Source organism: Ursus americanus, chromosome 33, assembly GCF_024610735.1.
Source record: "Ursus americanus isolate L20-20 chromosome 33, mUrsAme1.1.p, whole genome shotgun sequence".
NCBI lineage: Eukaryota > Metazoa > Chordata > Mammalia > Carnivora > Ursidae > Ursus > Ursus americanus.
The window spans coordinates 15,727,257-15,747,945 of NC_142159.1; the positions used below are offsets into that span (position 1 = coordinate 15,727,257).

A 20,689-nucleotide genomic window follows, 5' to 3' on the forward strand; every position below is an offset into this window, starting at 1 on the left:
AACAGTACTTTTAAAATATATAATTTCTAGTTGTTTGTTGCTAACTTATGGAAATAAAATTGCTATTTGTATGTTGACTTACATTCTGCAATGTTGCTAGACTCATTTATTAGTTCTAGTATCTCTTTTTGTAGATTCCTTATAATTTTCTACATAATCATATCATTTATGAATAGAAGGTTTTATTTTTTCCTTTACAATCTGTACAGGTTATAGTCCTTTTTCTTTGCTTTTTTGCACTGACTAGGACCTCCAGTATCACTTTGAATAGGATGGTGAGAATAGGCATTCTTGCCTTATTCCTATTCTTAGAGGGAAAGGAGTCATTCTTTTACCAATAAGTAGAGTTATAGATGCTTTTTTTTCTAGTAGAGGAAGTTCTCTTCTATTTTTAATTTGATGAGAGTTTAAAAGACTCCTGCCTAGTATTCTGTACCATAATTTATATTGTATTATAATTTAGACAGATTTTCTATTTTAGGACATTTAAGTTATTTGCTATAAAGGGGTACTGATGAAAGTCATTGTGGCTGAACTCTTTTGTACCTATCCTTAAATATGAATAAAGTCTAAAAGTATAATAGTTGTTTCAGAATATATATCATAGTTTTAAAGCTTTTAATACACATTGCCAAATTGCCCTGAGAAATGTATCAGATGATACTCCTACCAGTAAATATACCTAATTCCTAGAATTCTCATCACTTATGGAAAAGAAGTGGTATAATTGTTTGATGTTTGTTAAAATAGATGGATTTAATTATTTCCGTGATGAGTTTACAGTCCTTGTTAATTTGGTAAGTTGAACTTATAAATTATAAACAAAATATTAATCCTTACAGAAAGAATCATCCTGTCACAGTTACTATAACACTCTTTTTTGTGGCCCTTCTAGGAACTTTTTAGAAAAGTTCGAAGTATCTTAAATAAACTGACACCACAGATGTTCAACCAACTGATGAAGCAAGTATCAGGACTTACTGTTGACACAGAGGAGCGGCTGAAGGGAGTCATTGACCTGGTCTTTGAGAAGGCTATCGATGAGCCCAGTTTCTCTGTGGCTTATGCAAACATGTGTCGATGTCTAGTAACGGTAAGAAGAGAGGAAGGAGTAAAACCAGAAATCTCCAAGAGGTATATTCTCCCCTCACTACACATTCTTCCCAGAAGTGTTATTGGGGCAACATAAAGGGGAGAATATATTTTTAGCACTTTTTAATATAAGGCTCTCAATGTATAAAAGAATCTTGCTTTATTAAAATGTATCCTCACCTCTGGAGAGGACATGGAAATAGACTGAAATAGGCCTGATACGGTCCTACCCATTGTGAGCAATACTGAATAAGTTTTAAATTAGTAATGTGAAATTATTGGCATGAGCAACCTACCTCTCCTGTTGTTCCTCTTATGGAAATAAAGTGAATGCTTACATTCACATTTAATTCAAAACTGAAAACATATTGGTTCTAATTTGAGCCTCAGTGAAAATGATAGGATAGTTATGGTCATAAAAAGTTCAAAAGTAATCATTTCATCTTTTAGAAACTATTAGATTTCTTTCTCTTTACATTGTCCACAGCCATTTAATCTCTACAGCCTGTCAAATCTAGGGCAAGACAGAATGGGAGACCAAAGAACTTCTGGTTAGTGTTCATTGTCCTCTATTCTGCACTCAGAATACTACCATGTACCATCTGTGTTTTCTCTGCCTGTTACTGTTACCCAGGTACTTGTGTCAGAAACATGTGTCCTTTAACATTTGGGTTTTTTCTTAATTATCACAATTCATTGTCATTTGCCTTGTTATGAAAATGCAGAATTCTGCCATTCTCCCAATATTTTTGAGTTCCTGATAGGTAAGTCTGTTGTGACCTGGAAAAGTTACTTCTTCTGTCTTTAAGGAATTTAAAATTCATATTGGAAAAAAAAAAACAACTAGCATTTAACAAGAAAATAATCGCTTAGAGCATATTCTGTGACATTGCAATATGTTGATGCTAGAATGTATGTTCTAGACATAAAAACCAAGTAGAACAAAAAAGGAATGTCTGTGTTATTGGTAGAGTGACAAACTGCTTCTGTGAAGCAGGTGGAGTTCAGGTTGGGCCTGAGAGGATCGGGGTGGGGGGAACAAGTATAGAGCAGGAAGAGCTCTTGTCTGAGGTAGCGCATGCAGCACAATAGTCACAGACACGGGCTTGGTGTCTAACAGTTCTGGCTTTAAATTTTAACTTTAAATTTAAATTGAAGTTCCTACTCTGCAAGCTGCTGACTTAAAATAATAAGCTTTATAATAAACTGTAATTAACTGTTATAAACTTTATAACTTTATAAAATTACATTACCTGTTTAACCTCATTTTTTAATCCATAAAATAAGATTAAGTCACACAATTTGAGGCCATTACAATAACATGAACTTAACAATAAAATAATTTAGGGAGAGTGTGCATGTAAAGTTCCTAGCTCGGTATTTGACCTGTATAATTCCTAAGTAATTCAAAATTATATTGGTGGTGGAAAAGATTGCAAAGGTCTTGAAATGCTGGCTGAATGAGGATGTTTGTAATAACAAAAACTATTTAGCACCTACTGGGTTGCATTTTGGCTAGATGCTTTACATATATTATTGTTAATAGCTATTATAACCCTCGAAGGTCAATATTATTAGCCCCACTTTACTGAACAAGAAACTGAGGCTTAAAAAGGGATAAGTAACTTGCTTAAGGCCACGTAACTAGTAAGTGGCAGTGCTAGAATCCAAGTCTAGGATTATTCAGTCATTTGCCATATTGTCTTCTAACGTACCATACCATAGGTATCTGAAGGCAAACTAATTCTCCATCTCATGCCTCTCATTTTCCTTGTGGCAGCCATGACATCTTGTAGTCACTCATTAGTACTAGGACTAGATCCCAGATCTCCTGGCTTATACTTTAGTGCTCTTTACTAATTTTAGATTTAATCCTATAGGCAGTGAAGGATTGTTATTTTTTTTTTCTTAAAGATTTTGTTTATTTGAGAGAGTAGGGGGAGGGGCAGAGGGGGAGAGAGAGAGAGAGAGAATTTCAAGCAGACTCCCCACCAAGAGGGGAGCCACATGTGGGGCTCCATCCCACAACCCCGAGAAAACAACCTGAGCCAAAATCAGGAGTTGAACGCTTAATTGACTGAACCATGCAGGCGCCCCTGTTAATGTTTTTTAATAGAAGTATATTCTTGATGAAAATGGCCTTTGGGAAGGCCTGGCAATAATAGAAGTTAGATTAAAATAGAAAGAAATTATAGATAAACCAACCACTTATGTGAATTTTGTTATGATTCACCCCTTTTTAAATAAGATTGATTAAACTTTACTGGATTATTTTAACTCCCAGAATAACCTTTTGGAATGAGTCCAGCAGTATAGGGGTATTCATAGAGAATGTTCGTACAGCCGCATCCAGTTAAACTTGCCTTTGTGAATGGTCTGTATGTGTATTTCCACAATTTTATTATATTCATAAAATCATATAAAAACATATACATATATATAAAGAGAATACTTTTGGTTTTGTAGAAGTTACATTATATCATATATGTATTTTTTTGCTATTTACTTTGTTTTCATTTAATATGTTTTGGGCATACTCCTATATCACTACAGATAGATTTTACTCCTACTTTTTTAGTAGTTGCATAATATCTGAACATTATACACACACACACACACACACACACACACACACACACACACATACATATATATACCATAATTTCCCCAGCCTTTTCTCTCTCTCTCTCCCTCTTTTTCTTCCATGTTGTTTCTAGTTTTTTGGTTTTGGGGGGTTTTCTTGCAACCACAAGCAGCACTCCAATAAACATCAATGTATATTTACGCTTACATGTTTAAGCTCTTACTTTTTTAGTATAAATTCTCCCAGAGTTATATACCAAATGATACAAGTTTTTGAACTTTTTTTTATTGAAATAACAGACATACATGCTATTTGGGAAAAGAAAAATTCCTCATTTGTTGCTTTTATCAGATTTAATGATACAGTTTCTTCATGGCTGATTTTAAGCCAGTGACAGTTTGACAGTTAATTCACAAAATTTTGACTGAACAGTTGGCTCCCATGAACCAGAATGAGCTAGCTGTAGCACACCATTACAACATGCATATAGAACACATCATTAGTGTACAGCTCAGTGTGTATCAGTGAAGTGAGCATACCTACCACCCTGGTCATTAAATAGAACTGTACCGTTCCCTGTTCCTTAAAGGTAACCACTGTCATGACTTCTAATACTTTTGAGGTACCGAAGGCCTGAAATGAAAGGAGGCAATGGGAATAGAGTCATCATTGGTTCCTACTGTGTAGGAGTAAACCAATATGAAAATCAAACAGTAATGGGAATAATGAAAATCTAAATAAGAAAAGCTAATCTTTTAGGAGAAAGTCGAGGAGACTATCTTCATGAACTTTGGTGGAAATTTCCTTTAGCAAGATTAAGATTGAAAATGAGTAACAAAAATAATATCAGATTTAACTATGAAAATTTGCAATCCTTGATGTGCAGCAAATGATGCCATAAATAAAATAAAAAGATAAAGCCACAGTGTGGCAGAATCTATTTGGAATACATAATAATTGATAAAATATTAAAATGCAGAATTAAGGAGAAAAAATCAAATCAATGAGAAATAAAATAGCCCAATTAAATGGGCAATTTATAGAATGAAAATCCATTAGCTGATGAATTTAACAAAAGATATTCAGTGTTATTCATGACTAGGGAAATAACAAATAAACCACAATTCTGTAGAAGTCACACTTGTTAGAGTAGAAAAAAAATGAAATCATTAATTTTAAAGTGTTCACAGATGAATACAGTCACTTTGGCGAGTAATTAGACAATAATGTTGAAGATGTTTGTATACTATTCCTCAGGAATTTTACTTCTTGGCATATACCCCACAGAAGTTACCATATGTACATAAGGAATCGTTTTTAAGAATGTTTATTTTTTGTATTGGTTTTAATAGTGCGTAATAGGAAACAAATGAAAGAAGCCTAAACCACACAATAAGTATACCACAATTAATTTGGCCAGTGAATTTGAATAGTAATATATATACTAGTGAATCCTATATTTTAGGTTGGGATCCCAAAGGACTGCATGTTTGAAACAGGGGTGAATCAGAAATTGACCTGCACTCACAGGGACTGTGTATAGCTCAGCATCAAATAATCTCAATCCTTGAATTTGGATGGTAGTGATTTCTGAGTGTGTTAGTGCCTGCTAAGTACCTGGAAGAAGCAAGCACAAATTCATTTTTAAAACTATCGTTTAAAAAAAATGAAAACTGTCATATTAGTCTTCAAATTAATTCTGTCAACAGTTTTTCAAATAGGGGCGCCTGGGTGGCACAGTGGTTAAGCGTCTGCCTTCGGCTCAGGGCGTGATCCTGGCGTTACGGGATCGAGCCCCACATCAGGCTCCTCCGCTATGAGCCTGTTTCTTCCTCTCCCACTCCCCCTGCTTGTGTTCCCTCTCTCACTGGCTGTCTCTCTGTCTGTCAAATACATAAATAAAAACAATTTTTCAAATAAAATGTCCAGCACATAGTTAGAAATAATAAGTCACACAAGGGAAAAAGATCACCATGAATGAGAACCAGCAATAAACAAATTCCCCACAGGGACTCCAGATATTGGCTTTTATCAGGCACAAAATCAAATAACTATATTATGTCCAAGGTAATAATGATAGGTTGAAATTTTTAACACAGAAAGTATCAAAAGAACTAAATAGAAATCCCAGAACTGTGAATATATAATAAAATTTAGAACTTAATGGATTGGTTTAATAGGCGATTAGATACAGCTGAAATAAAGAATTGTGATGTAGAAGATGGGTGTGTAGAATCTATAATGAAGCACAGAGAGACCAAAAAATGAAAAATACGAAAGGGAGGGTAAATGATGAGGAAGATTCCATAAGATCCAACTTTGCATTAATTGGAGTCCCAAGAGGAGAGAGGAGAAAGTGGGAAGAAAGCAATACTTGAAGAGAGTGGCTGAGAAATTTTTCGTAAGTACCGAGATGTTAAAGCCACAGATTGAAACGATTTCCTATAATCCCAAAATGAATTTTTTTTAAAAAAAAGTGAAAATGAAGGAAAATGTTTAGACTGATGATAGTAAAGCAACTTACAGTAAAATATAGAAAGTAACCAGGGTGGGGAGGAGATATTAAAAAGAACAATAATTTGTTGGTAGTTTTCTTAGGACACAAATGTCACTGTGTACAAAAGAAAAGATTGGTAAATTGGACTACATTAAAATTAGCATGTTTTTCCTCAAAAGATGCCATTAAGGGAGTAAAAATGCAGAACATATATTAGGTAGGAAAAGATAATTGCAACACAAAAATCCTGTGAAGGGTCTATATCAGATTTTTTTGTTAAGCTAAAAGAAATCGATGAGAATAACTCAGTGTTCTAAATAGACAATACGGGGCACCTGGGTGGCTCATTCGTTAAGCATCTGCCTTCGGCTCAGGGCGTGATCCCAGGGTCCTGGGATCGATCCCCGCATTGGGCTCCCTGCTCCGCAGGGAGCCTGCTTATTCCTCTCCCACTCCCCCTGCTTGTGTTCCCTCTCTCGCTGGCTGTCTCTGTCTCTCTGTTAAATGAATAAATAAAATCTTTTTTAAAAATAAAATAAACAGGGGCGCCTGGGTGGCGCAGCGGTTAGGCGTCTGCCTTCGGCTCAGGGCGTGATCCCGGCATTATGGGATCGAGCCCCACATCGGGCTCCTCCGCTGGAAGCCTGCCTCTTCCTCTCCCACTCCCCCTGCTTGTGTTCCCTCTCTCGCTGGCTGTCTCTATCTCTGTCGAATAAATAAATTAAAAAAAAAAATTAAAAAAAATATTTAAAAAAAATAAAATAAAATAAACAAATAAATAGACAATAAACTTACACCTTACAGTTCACCTAAAAGGTCACCCAAATGACCAACAAACATGATGAAATTAACCAACTAGATATAAAACTACACATTAACTCCAGATTGCTAAACTTACCAGGGTTTGGCAAATACGTGAAGCAAGAACTCAAGCACTGCTAATGGGAATATAAAGTGGTGACGGCCACTTTGGACACAAGCTCAGCTGTAAAAGCTGAAGTTGGGGGTGCCTGGGTGGCTCAGTCAGATAAGCATCTGAGTCTTGATCTCAGCTGAGGTCTCCATCTTAGGGTCATGAGTTTGGGCCCTGCACTGGGCTCCACACTGGGCATGGAGCCTACTTAAAAAAAAAAAAAAAATGCTGAAATTATTTTTCTGCTCTAACAGGCATTCATTTCCATTCTTAAGTATGTATCCAACTGATAAACCTACATTTCTTATATACTAGGCAACGTATGCAAAAATGTTAGTAACATTTTTTATAACAGATGAATAAATAAAAATATTGTAAAAAACAAAACCAACCCCCCATAACAGACTTTGGGCATAAAATAAATTCAAATTGTTATTCTTCTTTTCATGCATTTATCCACTTAAAACATATGTCTGAGAGTCTGTGATGTGCCAGGAACCATTCTAGGCACTGGGAATTTAGCAGTGAAAAATCAAAAACAAAAAAACAAAAAGTACCTGCCCTTAGGAGTTTACATGCTTATGGCGTTCTTGAGATGTGGATTTTGATTTGAGTTATTATTAAACAAAAGCACAGCAATCTAAAAGTACCAACGATCCAACTAAAAATTTTATTTAGCTACAGATTTAGAGGACAACATTCCCTCTTGTCCACTCTTCTCTATTAGCCATTCAATTCAGTTGTCCTTCTCCTAAGAGAAGTACTGAATTCTAGTTAAATGTTTTGCAGTTCATAAAGGGAAGCTTTGTTTTTATTTTTTATCTCCGCTGTGGTAGGCATGCATGCCTCATCTATAAAGGTAGGCACTAAAGGCAGATTTTTGAGCATTCTGTGTCCTGTTATACCATTTTCAGAAGTTTCAGTGTTGGCACTCTTCAAGTGCTTTAAATACAAACCATGCAAAGAATGGGAGGATTGAGTATAGGAAGAGACACTAAGAGAATGAAGGAGACACACTTACATCTTATCAGAAATAAAGCCCAGAAGTACAGACCAGGAAAGTCAGCTTTGGGCAACAGCAAGTGGCTGGAGTCAACTGGAGGAGGAGGGATGTTCAACTCACCTGATGAAAAATGAAAAGTACTTTGAAGAAACGTTGAGGAGAAATGACTTACCCTTTCATAACTCTCTTTTGAATCTTGTGGGCATCTCTCAGAACTACATACCCCTTCAGATGTATTGAACCACAGATACAGTTTAATAGATGTGTTCGTAGTACATTCAGAGTATGTTTGTTCAGCTTTAACAGGTGATTTCGCTAAGGTCAGGACATAACTACTGTTGGAAGATAGCATGTCACCAGGGACTCGTGAGTGACAGTTGGACAATTGATTTATTACTGTTCACTTCACATGTTAGAGTTAGCATGAAGGTGCCACTACATTACACTAGTTATTCCAAATATTTTACCTCGTACTGGAACATGCTTCAGGAGCAAAATGGCTCATGGGCCATGGGTTCCCACTAACATTGTTTATGTTCTGAGAGCTTTGAAAATCTGGAGCACACTAAGCAAGGCCAGGGCTGGTCCTTTTATATTCTAGTCTCTTACTTGACTACCATAATTAACACACAGCTGGCAGCCCTTGCTGATTCTCTGTGAGTTTGGTCCTTTTAGGGATAAGAAGGATTTACCTTCAACACTAGCAAATACACCAGCAGTACGGGCCCCGTTGCTTAAAGAAAATGACCACCTGATGCTGACAAACATTCATATCTAAGATTGCTGGGTGACTGGTATGTGGACAGGTCCCATCCCAATATGAGATGATGAACCATTAGTTTACGGTGTGATATGTTATACTGTTAGTTTATAGCTGTGTAAAAATGAAAAGCCAGGTTCTCTCCAGTGTATCTAACTTACTGAACAGCCTTTCTGATATAGTCCCCCTGACTCCCTTACACCCTGAGAAACCATCTCAGACAACCCATTTAAAACACATGTCTTAGTTTTGATTGTGGACTACTGCTTAATGAAAATTACAGTTCTCACTGTTGCACATCTTTTTTTTTTTTTTTTTTTTTTGCTATTATCCATGATCACACTTGCAAACATCTACCTTTTCATTGTTACAGACTATATGTTTGTGTCCCCCAGCCCCAGTTCATATGTTGAAGCCCTAACCCTCAGTCTGCCAGTATCTGTAAGTGGGGCCTTTGGAAGGTAATTAGGTTTAGATGAGGTCATAAGGGTAGAGCCTCCATGGTAAGATTAGTGCCTTTATAAGAAGAGGAAGAGACAGTAGAGCTTCCTCTGTCCACTTGAGGATACAGCAGAAAGCCATAAATCAGGAAAAGGGTGCCCACCAAGAACTGAATCTGCTGACACCTTAGTCTTGGACTGAGAGACTGTGAGAAATAAATGTCTGTTGTTTAAGCCACCATTCTATGGTAGTTATTATAGCAGCCCTAGCAGACCAAGACATCCACTCATCATATCTGTTCTAACTATAAACAATTTAGTTGGGTCTCCTGACTAGTCAGTGTCCAGCAGACAACACAGGCTGACTTAATGATGTCATAACTGTGTTGAATTTATCATCTCAAGAACAAAAAAGTTACCATGCAACACCATTCTCAGAGAATATGTTCTCACTGGCCTATTTCCATATTTCCACCACCCTGTTAATCATCCCTGAGGACATGAAAACCATGTTCCAAAAGAAGTCCTTAAGAGGTTGTGTAGCTAGGCTTTCATTCATTTGAAGATATATGTACTTGCAGATCTGCGGCCATTCGGCTGATTATTTAGTTTTAATATTTCCATTTGATTATATCTAAAAAGCCTCTCTACAATCATGTTTTTTATGACTTGTACATGTGAAATCTCCTATGATCATCATTTTGGGATAGCAAATACTCATATTTCTTGCCATTTGTGCTAATTGCTTGGTGAGCTGATTTTGACACCCATGTTATTACAATTTAGATTACTCTTAATTTTTAATCATAAACATGTCAAATGCAGCTCTAAGTATATAAATATAGCTATATTAGTTTATTAGACTCTTGTTGATGTGCTAGCCACTATCATTTGCATTACTTAAACTAATCTCATATAATCCTTCCAACAGTCCTAAAAGATAGATGTTATCATCCCCATTTTTAGAAAGAAATAGAGGTTTGGTGGCAGAGCAGGGAGTTCATGTTTCAACAACCGTTTTATAATGTCCCTCAGTCTACAGTCATTGGAATGTCTCCTTTTGCAGATGAAGGGACTGAAGCTCAGTGTTCAGTGTTTCAAATATCCCGTCCTCCTTTGTGACTTACAAAGTGCTTCCACTAACCCTATTTCATTGGATGCTCAAAGCTGTACTCTAGGTTAGACTTGGGTATTGTGTCTCCCTTGTTTTGGAGGATGAAACTGAAACTTGGGTTGAAAGAATTGCCTTTGTTTAAAAGTAAGTAAGCTTATCTTCCATTCCTTAACCCAACACTTTGAACACAGCCTTCCCTACATAAAAGGTCTAAAAGGCATAGCTTTTTACATCCTTTGTGTAGGAAAAGCTCTCCCTTGCCTTGTGTCGTTTCTACTTGTTTCCTGTAAAGCAAACTGTCGTAAGTTGTATTTATTTAATCTTTTTGATTAATCTTTATTCTGGTCCCTCTCACCATGAGAGCATGGCGTGGATTTTCATACTGTTGTCCACATTCTGTCCATTTTCTGCACATTACAATCCGTAATACAAGAAACATCTCTTTAGGGCTGATAGATTGTGGTGCAGCCAATTTTTGTCTTACCAGTTATGTCCATAGTATTAATGTAGATGATGCTGGTAAATATGCCAAGAAGCTGGATAGAACTTTTTGGCTGGTTTACTGTGTTTCTATAAAGCAGCAAATTGGAATCAACTGCTGGGGGTTTTTTCCTGCTGATTTTTAAAAGTTTTAGTTTGTTCTGGAACCTAATATCATGTTGTTGGTCTGTTATATACCACCTTGCTCATGGATATGCTTTCTGGTTTTCTTTTGTAGTATGTTGTTGTATGTTCTGGGTCCTAAATAGAGTCCATTTTTGGCTTTTCTTTTGGAAAGCCTTTGCTTTCATGTAGCATTTCTTTTCTTGAAGGCTGATTAAATGCCTGCCTTCCTGTGCAATCGTGGAGTAGGTCTGACTATGAAATTATCTATAGTCACTTGAATTTGTTTGGCTTGAATTTGGAGATAAGGACATGTTAGCTTTTTTATGCTTGTTGAAAAAATATTTGATGATGTTACCCTCTTCCTGAGTTAATATTTCCAGCTGAAAACAACATGTAATGAAACATTTGCTCTCTTGATTGATTAGAACTGGACTTGTTGGGGCACTTGGCTGGCTCAGTCGCTGGAGTGAACAACTCTTGGTCTCAGGGTTGTGAGTTTGAGCCCCATGTTGGATGTAAAATTACCTAAAAATAAAATCTTAAAAAAAAAATCCTGGACTGTTAAATGGTCTTTCATGTATCGTAGGCCATCTGTTGGAGAGTGTGTCCATCAGTCCTAGCACAAATCCAGTATAGCGTCATAGTCCTCAGTTCTCAACAAGTTTCTCTAGCCATTCAATCTTAATCAGCAGCTGTCCAAGTTCATTCTGGTTGATAACATTAACTCTTTTGTGAGTGTAAATACAATGCATTCTGGTTTTTTACCAAGTTCTGCCATTAAACTTAGGGCAAAGACCATGCATTTCAGAACTTTGGGAGCCACTTTGTGATTCCAGAAAATCAATTCTGCTGTGTTACTCAGTAACTGTTCAAAATGGTGCTTAGGGGGATTGCATCTGTAAAATGGTGAATTTTAGTCAATCAGTGCACCAGTCCACTTTCTTACAAGAACATCTCTGTGTTTGGTTACCCATAACCTTGAAGATAGGAGCTATTGCTGTTATTAGAAAGCAGTTCTGAGACTCGAACGGAAACCTTGTAAGCATCTTGTCTCCACATGGTCTATCCCCTCCAGTCTGGGTCTTCCTGTGTTTTAAAAGAATGTTTCTAAGGTGGCCATTTTTTAGAGTGAACTTTTGGAAAACTAGTATTTTCTTTGGGCACATAAGAAATAATTAGTAAACATAGTGCATTGATAGTCAAGGTTAGTACCAGCATCACAGTGTTAATGACATTCCCCTGCAGACAAGATACCTCAAAAATCCTCAAATTTGTCCTCCCCACCTTTTGCTTTTTTCTAAAATAAGGATCCCACCCACAACAGTTTTCCTATGGTCATGCTTTAGGTCATTTCTATCTGTTCCTTTAAACCAAAGTACCTACAATGGTAGTAAGAAAAACAAAGGTAAAACCCTGTAGAGTTACAAAGGTCTAGATAAGGGCAGAGTTGTAGTTGTTATTTAATAAGACATGGATTTCAAAGTCAGCTAGAGGCACAACCAACCATAAGGATAGAGTACATTTATATGAGAGGAATGTATATCTTTTCTGTATAAAATTGCAGACCTCTTAACACTAAAACATGAACTGCCTAAAAGCTAAATTGTGTACCTCTTGTAGAAGCTTACCTGTAGTTCATTCATCATTACCTGCAGTTCAGTAAAGAAAATAAGTATTTTGAGAGAATCATGAATGTTGTAAGTAATCTTGATGCTTTTGCATTTTCCTGTATGGATGCAGCTGAAAGTGCCCATGGCAGACAAACCTGGTAACACAGTGAATTTCCGGAAGCTGCTACTGAACCGCTGCCAGAAGGAGTTTGAAAAAGATAAAGCAGATGATGATGTCTTTGAGAAGAAGCAGAAAGAACTCGAGGCTGCCAGTGCTGTGAGTATTTGCACAGAAAGGCAGTGTGCTCGTGCTCTCTGAGTGTTACCGAATAGAATTTTCATGAAGCTGGTTACATCTCCCTGCTACTTCAGTAGATGACTGTGGCCCTTTTTTCGTGCGGAGACATTATGTTGAAGTTTAGAGGACTGCTTTATTCCTTTTAGTGCCACCTGTTAGAGCAACTCAACCTTCTAAGACAGGAATTCAGAACCCAGATTTCAGAGAGGTCACTGTATTCCAGAAATCTCCTGAAATGGATGCAGAGTTTTGGGTGTAGTTCAGTTTTCTGAAGAGTAGGTCTGTAGTTGTTGTCAGATTCTCAGAGTGTCCCTGACTCCCACAAGGGATAAGACCATGAGTCAGAGCATATGTCTTAGCATCTTGTGTGCAGTACGGTTGTCTTCATCAAGCTCCTGTTACTCTTCCTTATACAACAGCCAGAGGAGAGGACAAGGCTTCATGATGAACTAGAAGAAGCTAAGGACAAAGCCCGGCGGAGATCCATTGGTAACATCAAGTTTATTGGGGAACTCTTCAAACTCAAGATGCTGACGGAAGCCATCATGCACGACTGTGTGGTGAAGCTGCTGAAGAACCATGATGAGGAGTCCCTGGAATGCCTGTGCCGTCTGCTCACCACCATCGGCAGAGACCTGGACTTCGAGAAGGCAAAGGTGAGCACCCTAGTCTCAGAAGCACCCAGTGTGGCCTCTGTCAGTCGCCAGAGCTAGAACCATCAACAGGAGTGTTCCATCTCACCCCGGCAATCTAGGCTGCTGCTTTGTCTTCTTTTGCCCTTCTCATTGTCCATATTTGGCCAATGAGCTCCTTACTACCTTTCCATCATGGTAAGAAGTGAAGTGAACCCAAATTATATAAAGGCCAACTTGTGAATTGTTCAGATTATTTGTCCCTTTTCCTTTTTCTGTATGACCATTTCACAGATCATTTTTATGTATAGCAAATTGTTAGCAGAAATAAGAGGACAATAGCTACTGTGGTTCAGGACTGAGGGTGTTATGGAAGTGAAGACCTCATAGTTTTCTTAAGTTTATGCTCGAATTAACCACAGGGCTATCTAACCATAATATAAGAAATCATTAACAGGGACGCCTGGGTGGCACAGCGGTTAAGCGTCTGCCTTTGGCTCAGGGCATGATCCCGGCGTTATGGGATCAAGCCCCACATCAGGCTCCTCCGCTATGAGCCTGCTTCTTCCTCTCCCACTCCCCCTGCTTGTGTTCCCTCTCTCGCTGGCTGTCTGTATCTGTGTCAAATAAATAAATAAAATCTTTAAAAAAAAAAAAAGAAATCATTAACAATATTGTGACTCAAACATAACATGGTGCTCTTCAAATAAGGGGTAGGAAAATTAGAAATGCTTTGAAGAAATAATATTGGAAATGTTCCATAACATCTGAATCAGCTGAGATTATGTTTGTGACAAAAAATCCCAAATATCAGTGGTTTATGCAAGATTGAGGTTTATTTCTCACTCATGTAAATAAAGTTCAGAGGTGAGAAGTCTGAGGCTGGTCTGCTGGCTCAGAGGTGATAAACAGTCCAGTTCCTCCAGCTTAACATTCTGTCATCCCCAAGGTATAGCCCTTGTCCTTACAGTCTCAGCAGAGAAGGTTGGAAAGGGGCAAAGGACACGGCCACCTCTCTCTTAAGGAAGGTTCCAGGGGCTGCAGCATGACACTTCCATTTGTATTCTCTTTGCCTGTCACATGACTACAGCCCTTGGAATACATGACCTTTATTTTGGGCATCATATTGCTCAATTAAAAATTCTACCTCATTGTCTTTTGGCTATAAGTTGTATTCCTAGGCCATTTAAAAATGTTGTATGGTAAAATTACACTTGAATTCCTCAGCCAGGTATACTGAATGATTTTGTCCCTTGCAGCCACGAATGGACCAGTATTTTAATCAGATGGAGAAAATTGTGAAAGAAAGAAAAACCTCATCTAGGATTCGATTCATGCTTCAGGATGTGATAGACCTAAGGCTGGTAAGTAGAAAAATGTAAGGCAACTACTCCAGTCTTTTTTAAGGCATTGGACTGGGGAGGATGTCCTAGTATGTACATGTGTAAAAACAATGCTGCAGGAAGGACTTCCAGAACTGAATTGACACGCTTCCATGACAGAGTTGTGTGAAAGGATACAAAGCATATATATGTGCCTCTTACATTTCTTCTCTCTACACTAATTTAGCCACATTGCATTTTTTAAATTAGTCATTCTGAATTCAAACTGTGGTCAATTAAATTTAGTTTTCGGGTGCTAAATAGTCAGGAGTCCTCGTCTTTAAAATGATTATATTTAACTTCCCTGAGCCTTACATATTTATTATCTAAAATGGGGATGTTGCCTACCTTGCACATGTGTAATAAATCTTCAGTGAGGTGATTTTGTGAAGTGCCCAGCTCATAAGAGATGTTGGTGTTTCTTCTCTGTTGTTTTTCCTGTGTATCCTCCTGTTCTGCTGCAGCTGCTTCTCAATTTCTCATAATAGGTGCAGTGTTTACCACTCCTACCTCTTTTCTCTCTTCTTATTGACTGCAGCTGCCCCTAGAGAAAGAGAATGCAGGTCCTAGCTCTTCCCTGCCCTATACCCAGACCACATAGCACTGGTGATGGTTCTTTATCTTGTTAATGGTTAAATGTGACCTCACGATTCTTCTTATTACGCGAGCCACTACCAGGTGATCAGAATTTGTGTGCTGATTTGAACCTATTTGTCATCATTGCCTCTAGCAAACATAAATAAATGTAAAAAAACTTCTTCACCTGGGCCCTCAATTACTTGTACTTCTATCAGATGTTGGGATTATGGCTGGGAAGGAAAGGGAGAAGAATAATTGTAATGAGACAACTTGTCTTGTCCTTAATAGGATAACCAAAGGGCAGAGAGGTGGCACTTTGTGCACGATATCAGAACCAGGATTTGGGAGGAAGAAAAATGCTAGTCATTCTTGATTTAGAGCCCCCATGGAATGTGATATGAGTTAGGTACCAATAACCCAGATTAAGACAAGGCCAAAGAATCCTGAGCTTTCTTGATTCCTTTTCTGGCTCCTCCTCACAAATATACAAGACAGTTTTTAAAAAAATACATTTGAGGGCTGCCTGGGTGGCTCAGTCGGTTAGGCATCTGCTTTCAGCTCAGGTCATGATCCCAGATCCTGGGATCACGTCCCGCATCAGGCTCCTTGCTTGGCAGGGAGCCTGCTTCTCCTTCTGCCTGAACCCCCCCCCCCCGCTTGTGCTCTCTCTCTCTGACAAAAATAAATCTTTAAAAAAATACATTTGAATCAGTCTTTCACACTGTCTTTTTATTCATTGGCGATTGGAATATTCAGTATACAGTAGTTAGAGTTGATAGACACAAATTTAATTTTGTTTTAAAGATTTATTTATTTGAGATAGAGTATGCGGGAATAAGGGGCAGAGGGAGAGGGAAAGAGAATCTCAAGCGGGCTTCCCGCTGAGCACAGAGACTGATGTGGGGCTTGATCTTACAAATCTGAGATCATGACCTGAGCCAAAATCAAGAGTCTGATGCTTAACCGACTGAGCCACCAGGCACCCCAAGACTAATTCTTTGTCTCTAATCTCAACCTGCACATGGTGCCATCTGTAAGGCAGATGAAAAAAGTACTGTAGTACAGATTTTAAATATATTTTTACACTTTCCCAGCAGTGAGAAGTATAAAATAGATTTTCAGAATTTTGTTATGTTCATTTTTTATTTTCTAGCTGATAATGTTGTTTTCTCCTTTTATAGTGCAATTGGGTATCTCGAAGAGCAGATCAAGGGCCTAAAACTATTGAACAGATTCACAAAGAGGCTAAAATAGAAGAACAAGAAGAACAAAGGAAGGTCCAGCAGCTCATGACCAAAGAGAAGAGAAGAACAGGTGAGGAGTGGAGTCCACTGGGGTGTTAGGAAAACTAGGGAGATGAAGGACAGATATTTAAGAATTCTGTATTTAGATGTGAAATGACATCAGAAAGAATAAACCAAAGAATTGAGTGGTAATTGGTAAGTGAAGCAGTTTCACCTAGAGACTGGGTTTTGAGTAAAAACCAAGAATGCAAGACTCAGCATGGTTTCTTTAGCTACTTTAAAGTCAGTAATCAACAAGACTTTACTGAGCATCTTCTGTATAGTCAATATTGGTGAGGGATATAAAAAGAAGTGTAAGTTAGTTTCTTTTCTCTGAAATCTTACAGTTTATCTGGGAAGGCAAAACTAATAAAGGGAACATTTGTCAAGTAGAAGATAATACCAATTATGAAATGTATTCTCAATTAAGATTGTTAAAACTCAGAGAAGAAGAAGAAAGATAGAAAACTAGAAGAGATCTTTATTTGAGGAAGGCACCCTTGAACTGGGTCCTGGTGGATGCTAAATATTTGGAAGGAAAGGAATAATTTGTCATGAAATTAAAATAAACGTATATTGTAAAGAGGCATAGGCAGCCCTGATTGGAGCAAGATTTTAAGCGTTCAGAATCAATGAGAAAATGTTTGTCTGGAGGAATGGAACCAGATTAAGAACTTATGACTTTGTACACGGTAGACATTAAGGAGCCATCGTAAATTTTTAGACAAAGGGATAATGTCATGCTAGTGGTATGTAAATAAAACAAGTCTGTTGCTTTTCACACGATGAATCAAAGGAGGGGTACACTGAATTCAGAAATGTGGCATTGCTGAAATCCTGGTAACAATAATTATAAAAAGAAGAAATGGGGGAAATGTGAAAGGTGAAATAGGAGGCATTTTACACCAGAGAAAATAGAAAGTTCATTGACTAAGTTTAAGAACATTGGAAGAAGAAACCTTTTTTAGAAGGAAAATGATCGTTCTTCTCATAAGCCTGTTTAGTTTGAGAAGGCAGAAGGTCATCCAAATAGGAATGCTCGTTTGTCCACTGTGCTGTTGCATGAGCACGGTAGTTACTGGGTCATGTAAGTGTAAAGGTTGAGACCATAGACTCTGGAGCCAAACTGTCTGGGTTTCAATTTCGGCTCTCCTACATCCTAGCTGTATGACCTTGCAACAAGTCACTTAATCTGTAAAATAGGTAATGGTTCCTAGGATTTGTGTGAGATGAAGTGAGGCATAATATGTAAAGTGTTCAGCATAGCAACTGGCACATAGTAAATACTCAACAGCCATTAACTGTTATTTATCACAGACAGTAGAGCTCATAGTGAAGTTACAAGAGATGAATCCTCCATGGAAGAAAGGGTACTTTTAAGTTTCATGGGACACCACACTTCCTCACCTTCCTCACCCTACAACCTAGTACAGTGCCTTTCATGTAATGACTTTTATTTATTATTGAACTAGATTGAAAGCCCAGTCCATGGAAAGATGTCCACAGATGACTAAAGGAAGAAAAGAACTCTTGGAAAAGTGACAAATAAAGAACAACTGGAGAGGAAGGAATGCTAGGATATAAGAAACAAACTAGAAACAAGTTTGTTCATGATCAGTAATATCAGATAGCACAAAGAAAATCACGTATTTGAGGATCAGAAAAGCTTTTGGATAGACAGTTTGGTAGTCTTACATTCAACAAATATTAAGTGCCCATCACTTAACAGGAAAGACAAAACCCCTTCCTTCATGCAGCTTACACCGTACCAGGGAGACAGACAATAAATGCTCAAATAAAATATGTAATTTTGTCAGATCACTTTATTCTAGAGAAGAAGATAAAGCAGAGAGGGAGGGAGGAAGTGTGGGTGGTGCCAGGCTTGGTGGGTAAAGGTGCAATTTTAAATAGGGTAGTTGGGGTGCCTGTTAAGTTGAAATTTGAGTGAAGACCTGAAGCAAGTATGAGGGAATTAAGCCATGTGGGTATCTGGGGGAAAGTTTTTAGGCAAAAGGAATAGTAAGTAAAAGCACCTGAAGTAGCATTTTCAGGGAACAGCAAGGAGGCCAATTTGGCTGAAGCAAAGAGCCTAGGGAGTGAGGATAGTGGAAGATGGGGTTTGAGAGGCAGGAAGCTGGATTACTCAGAGCTTGTAGGCCATTTAGAAGTAATTCGGGTTTTTTTGTCTGAGTGAGATGGAGTGTTTTGAGTAGAGAAGTGACAGGACTTGACTTACATTTAATTAGGGTTATGCTGGCCACCATGATACAGGCAGTTGAGGTTGGAAACAGTGGAGCTAGTGAAGATGTTTTTATACTAATCGACCAAACGTTGCTGATGAAAACCAAAATGGTAGTGTTGGTAGTAATAAGAAGGAGTTAGACGCTAAATATATTGTAAAGGTTGAACTGACAAGATTTGCTGCCAGGTCTGAGAGAAATAAGAATCAAGGTTTCTGCCTGAGCAGCTGATGGATTGGAGAAGCAGGTTTTGGGGAAACAATCCAAGTGTACTGTGTCATTTGACACTGTTAAGTGAAATAAACTTTGTAATAAATAATTTCCATCTGATTTCTCCTGAAGTGTTCTAATCATGCACCATAAGCACTAGATTTGGCCCTTCTGTGCCTAGCACTGAATCTCTTATATCAGTTAGTTCCTCCTAGGTCAGCTCTCAATGGTATTTCTACCTGATATTTTCATGTTGTCCTGCATGTTAGACTGTCAGCAGTGCTTTAACAATCTCTTTTGTCCTTTTCCTTGACTTTCATCAGAACTGCTGAGTTGAAAATACTGCTCACTCTTCACTGTCAAACTGAATAATTGTAATTATTCAGATGAGAGACTGGTTCACTCTGTTCTCCCTGCAGGTGTGCAGAGAGTGGATGAAGGTGGATGGAACACTGTACAAGGGGCCAAGAATAGTCGAGTACTAGACCCTTCAAAATTCCTTAAAATCACTAAGGTGAGTATGACATTTAAAACACAACTTATAACAGCCCGAGAACATGACTCTCAAAATTATTTCTTGCTCATATAAAATAGCCATTTTGCAGATTTTATAGGGGAGTGTTTTTTTTGTTTTTTTGTTTTTTTTTTTTTTTAATGCTTTGCTTTTCCACAAGTCAGTATTGATCCATGTATTCTTACTACTTGTCCTAGTGTAAGTTCTCATTTCTTGGAGGGTTTACTAAGGGGGAAGTGACGAGTTTTTAATTCTTAAAGTTAAGAGATGCTTACTGTAAGAGAGATGATCATAAAGATACTTTAGTAGCTATAAATTATAAGCTTTATACAATGTATCCTTAGCTCTGGGGAAGAAGCAACTGCCTGTTTAAGCCTAACTTGAAAGTAATTAATGGTTTGCCATATCCAAGACCTGAAATTAGAAAGCCCAGAAGACCCACTACTAGAAATCATTCTGTGATGAAGATTTACTATATTCTACCTTCCTCTCTCTTGAGAATCCTTGGGCAGTAAGAGGAAAGAGGTTTCTCTTAGCAGATGTTTTCAGCAGAAGTTGATCACTGTAAGTCAGGTGAAAACCGTGGAGAACATAGAGAAAGCAGCATTATCTTTTGCTAAAGTGGAAGCTTCTACAGCCCAGTGAGTTTTACAAATCATTTGCAAGTCTAGTTTGATCCTTCCTGTGTAATAACACTTTCCATAGTTCTGAAAATTGGCAGCCTACCAGTAGGATACTAACAGCAATCTAAAGCTAATGTGGAAACATCAAATGAAAGAAGAGAACTGACAAAGAAAAAGACTTTGAGAAAATTGGAAGAAGATGGGCTATGTCATTTTCATCTTCCTGTCAAAGTATTGCTTCAGGATAGAACATTCCGTCTCTAGGTCGCTCTTGATTTTAATTAACAAGGATCCTGTTCTCTAAGATTC

General features: G+C 37.8%; 1 protein-coding gene across 22 annotated transcripts in view; it reads left to right on the forward strand.

The window, feature by feature from the left end:
• Nucleotides 1-20,689, forward strand: part of EIF4G3 (eukaryotic translation initiation factor 4 gamma 3) — a 332,371-nt gene that overhangs the window by 269,808 nt on the left and 41,874 nt on the right. For all 22 annotated transcript variants that reach the window (XM_045782022.2, XM_045782017.2, XM_045782024.2 and 19 more), the window contains 6 exons: nt 896-1,093; nt 12,750-12,896; nt 13,337-13,573; nt 14,809-14,913; nt 16,692-16,824; nt 19,663-19,757. In XM_045782022.2, coding sequence (XP_045637978.2) covers nt 896-1,093; nt 12,750-12,896; nt 13,337-13,573; nt 14,809-14,913; nt 16,692-16,824; nt 19,663-19,757 — 915 coding nt within the window. The remainder of the gene's footprint in view (nt 1-895; nt 1,094-12,749; nt 12,897-13,336; nt 13,574-14,808; nt 14,914-16,691; nt 16,825-19,662; nt 19,758-20,689) is intronic.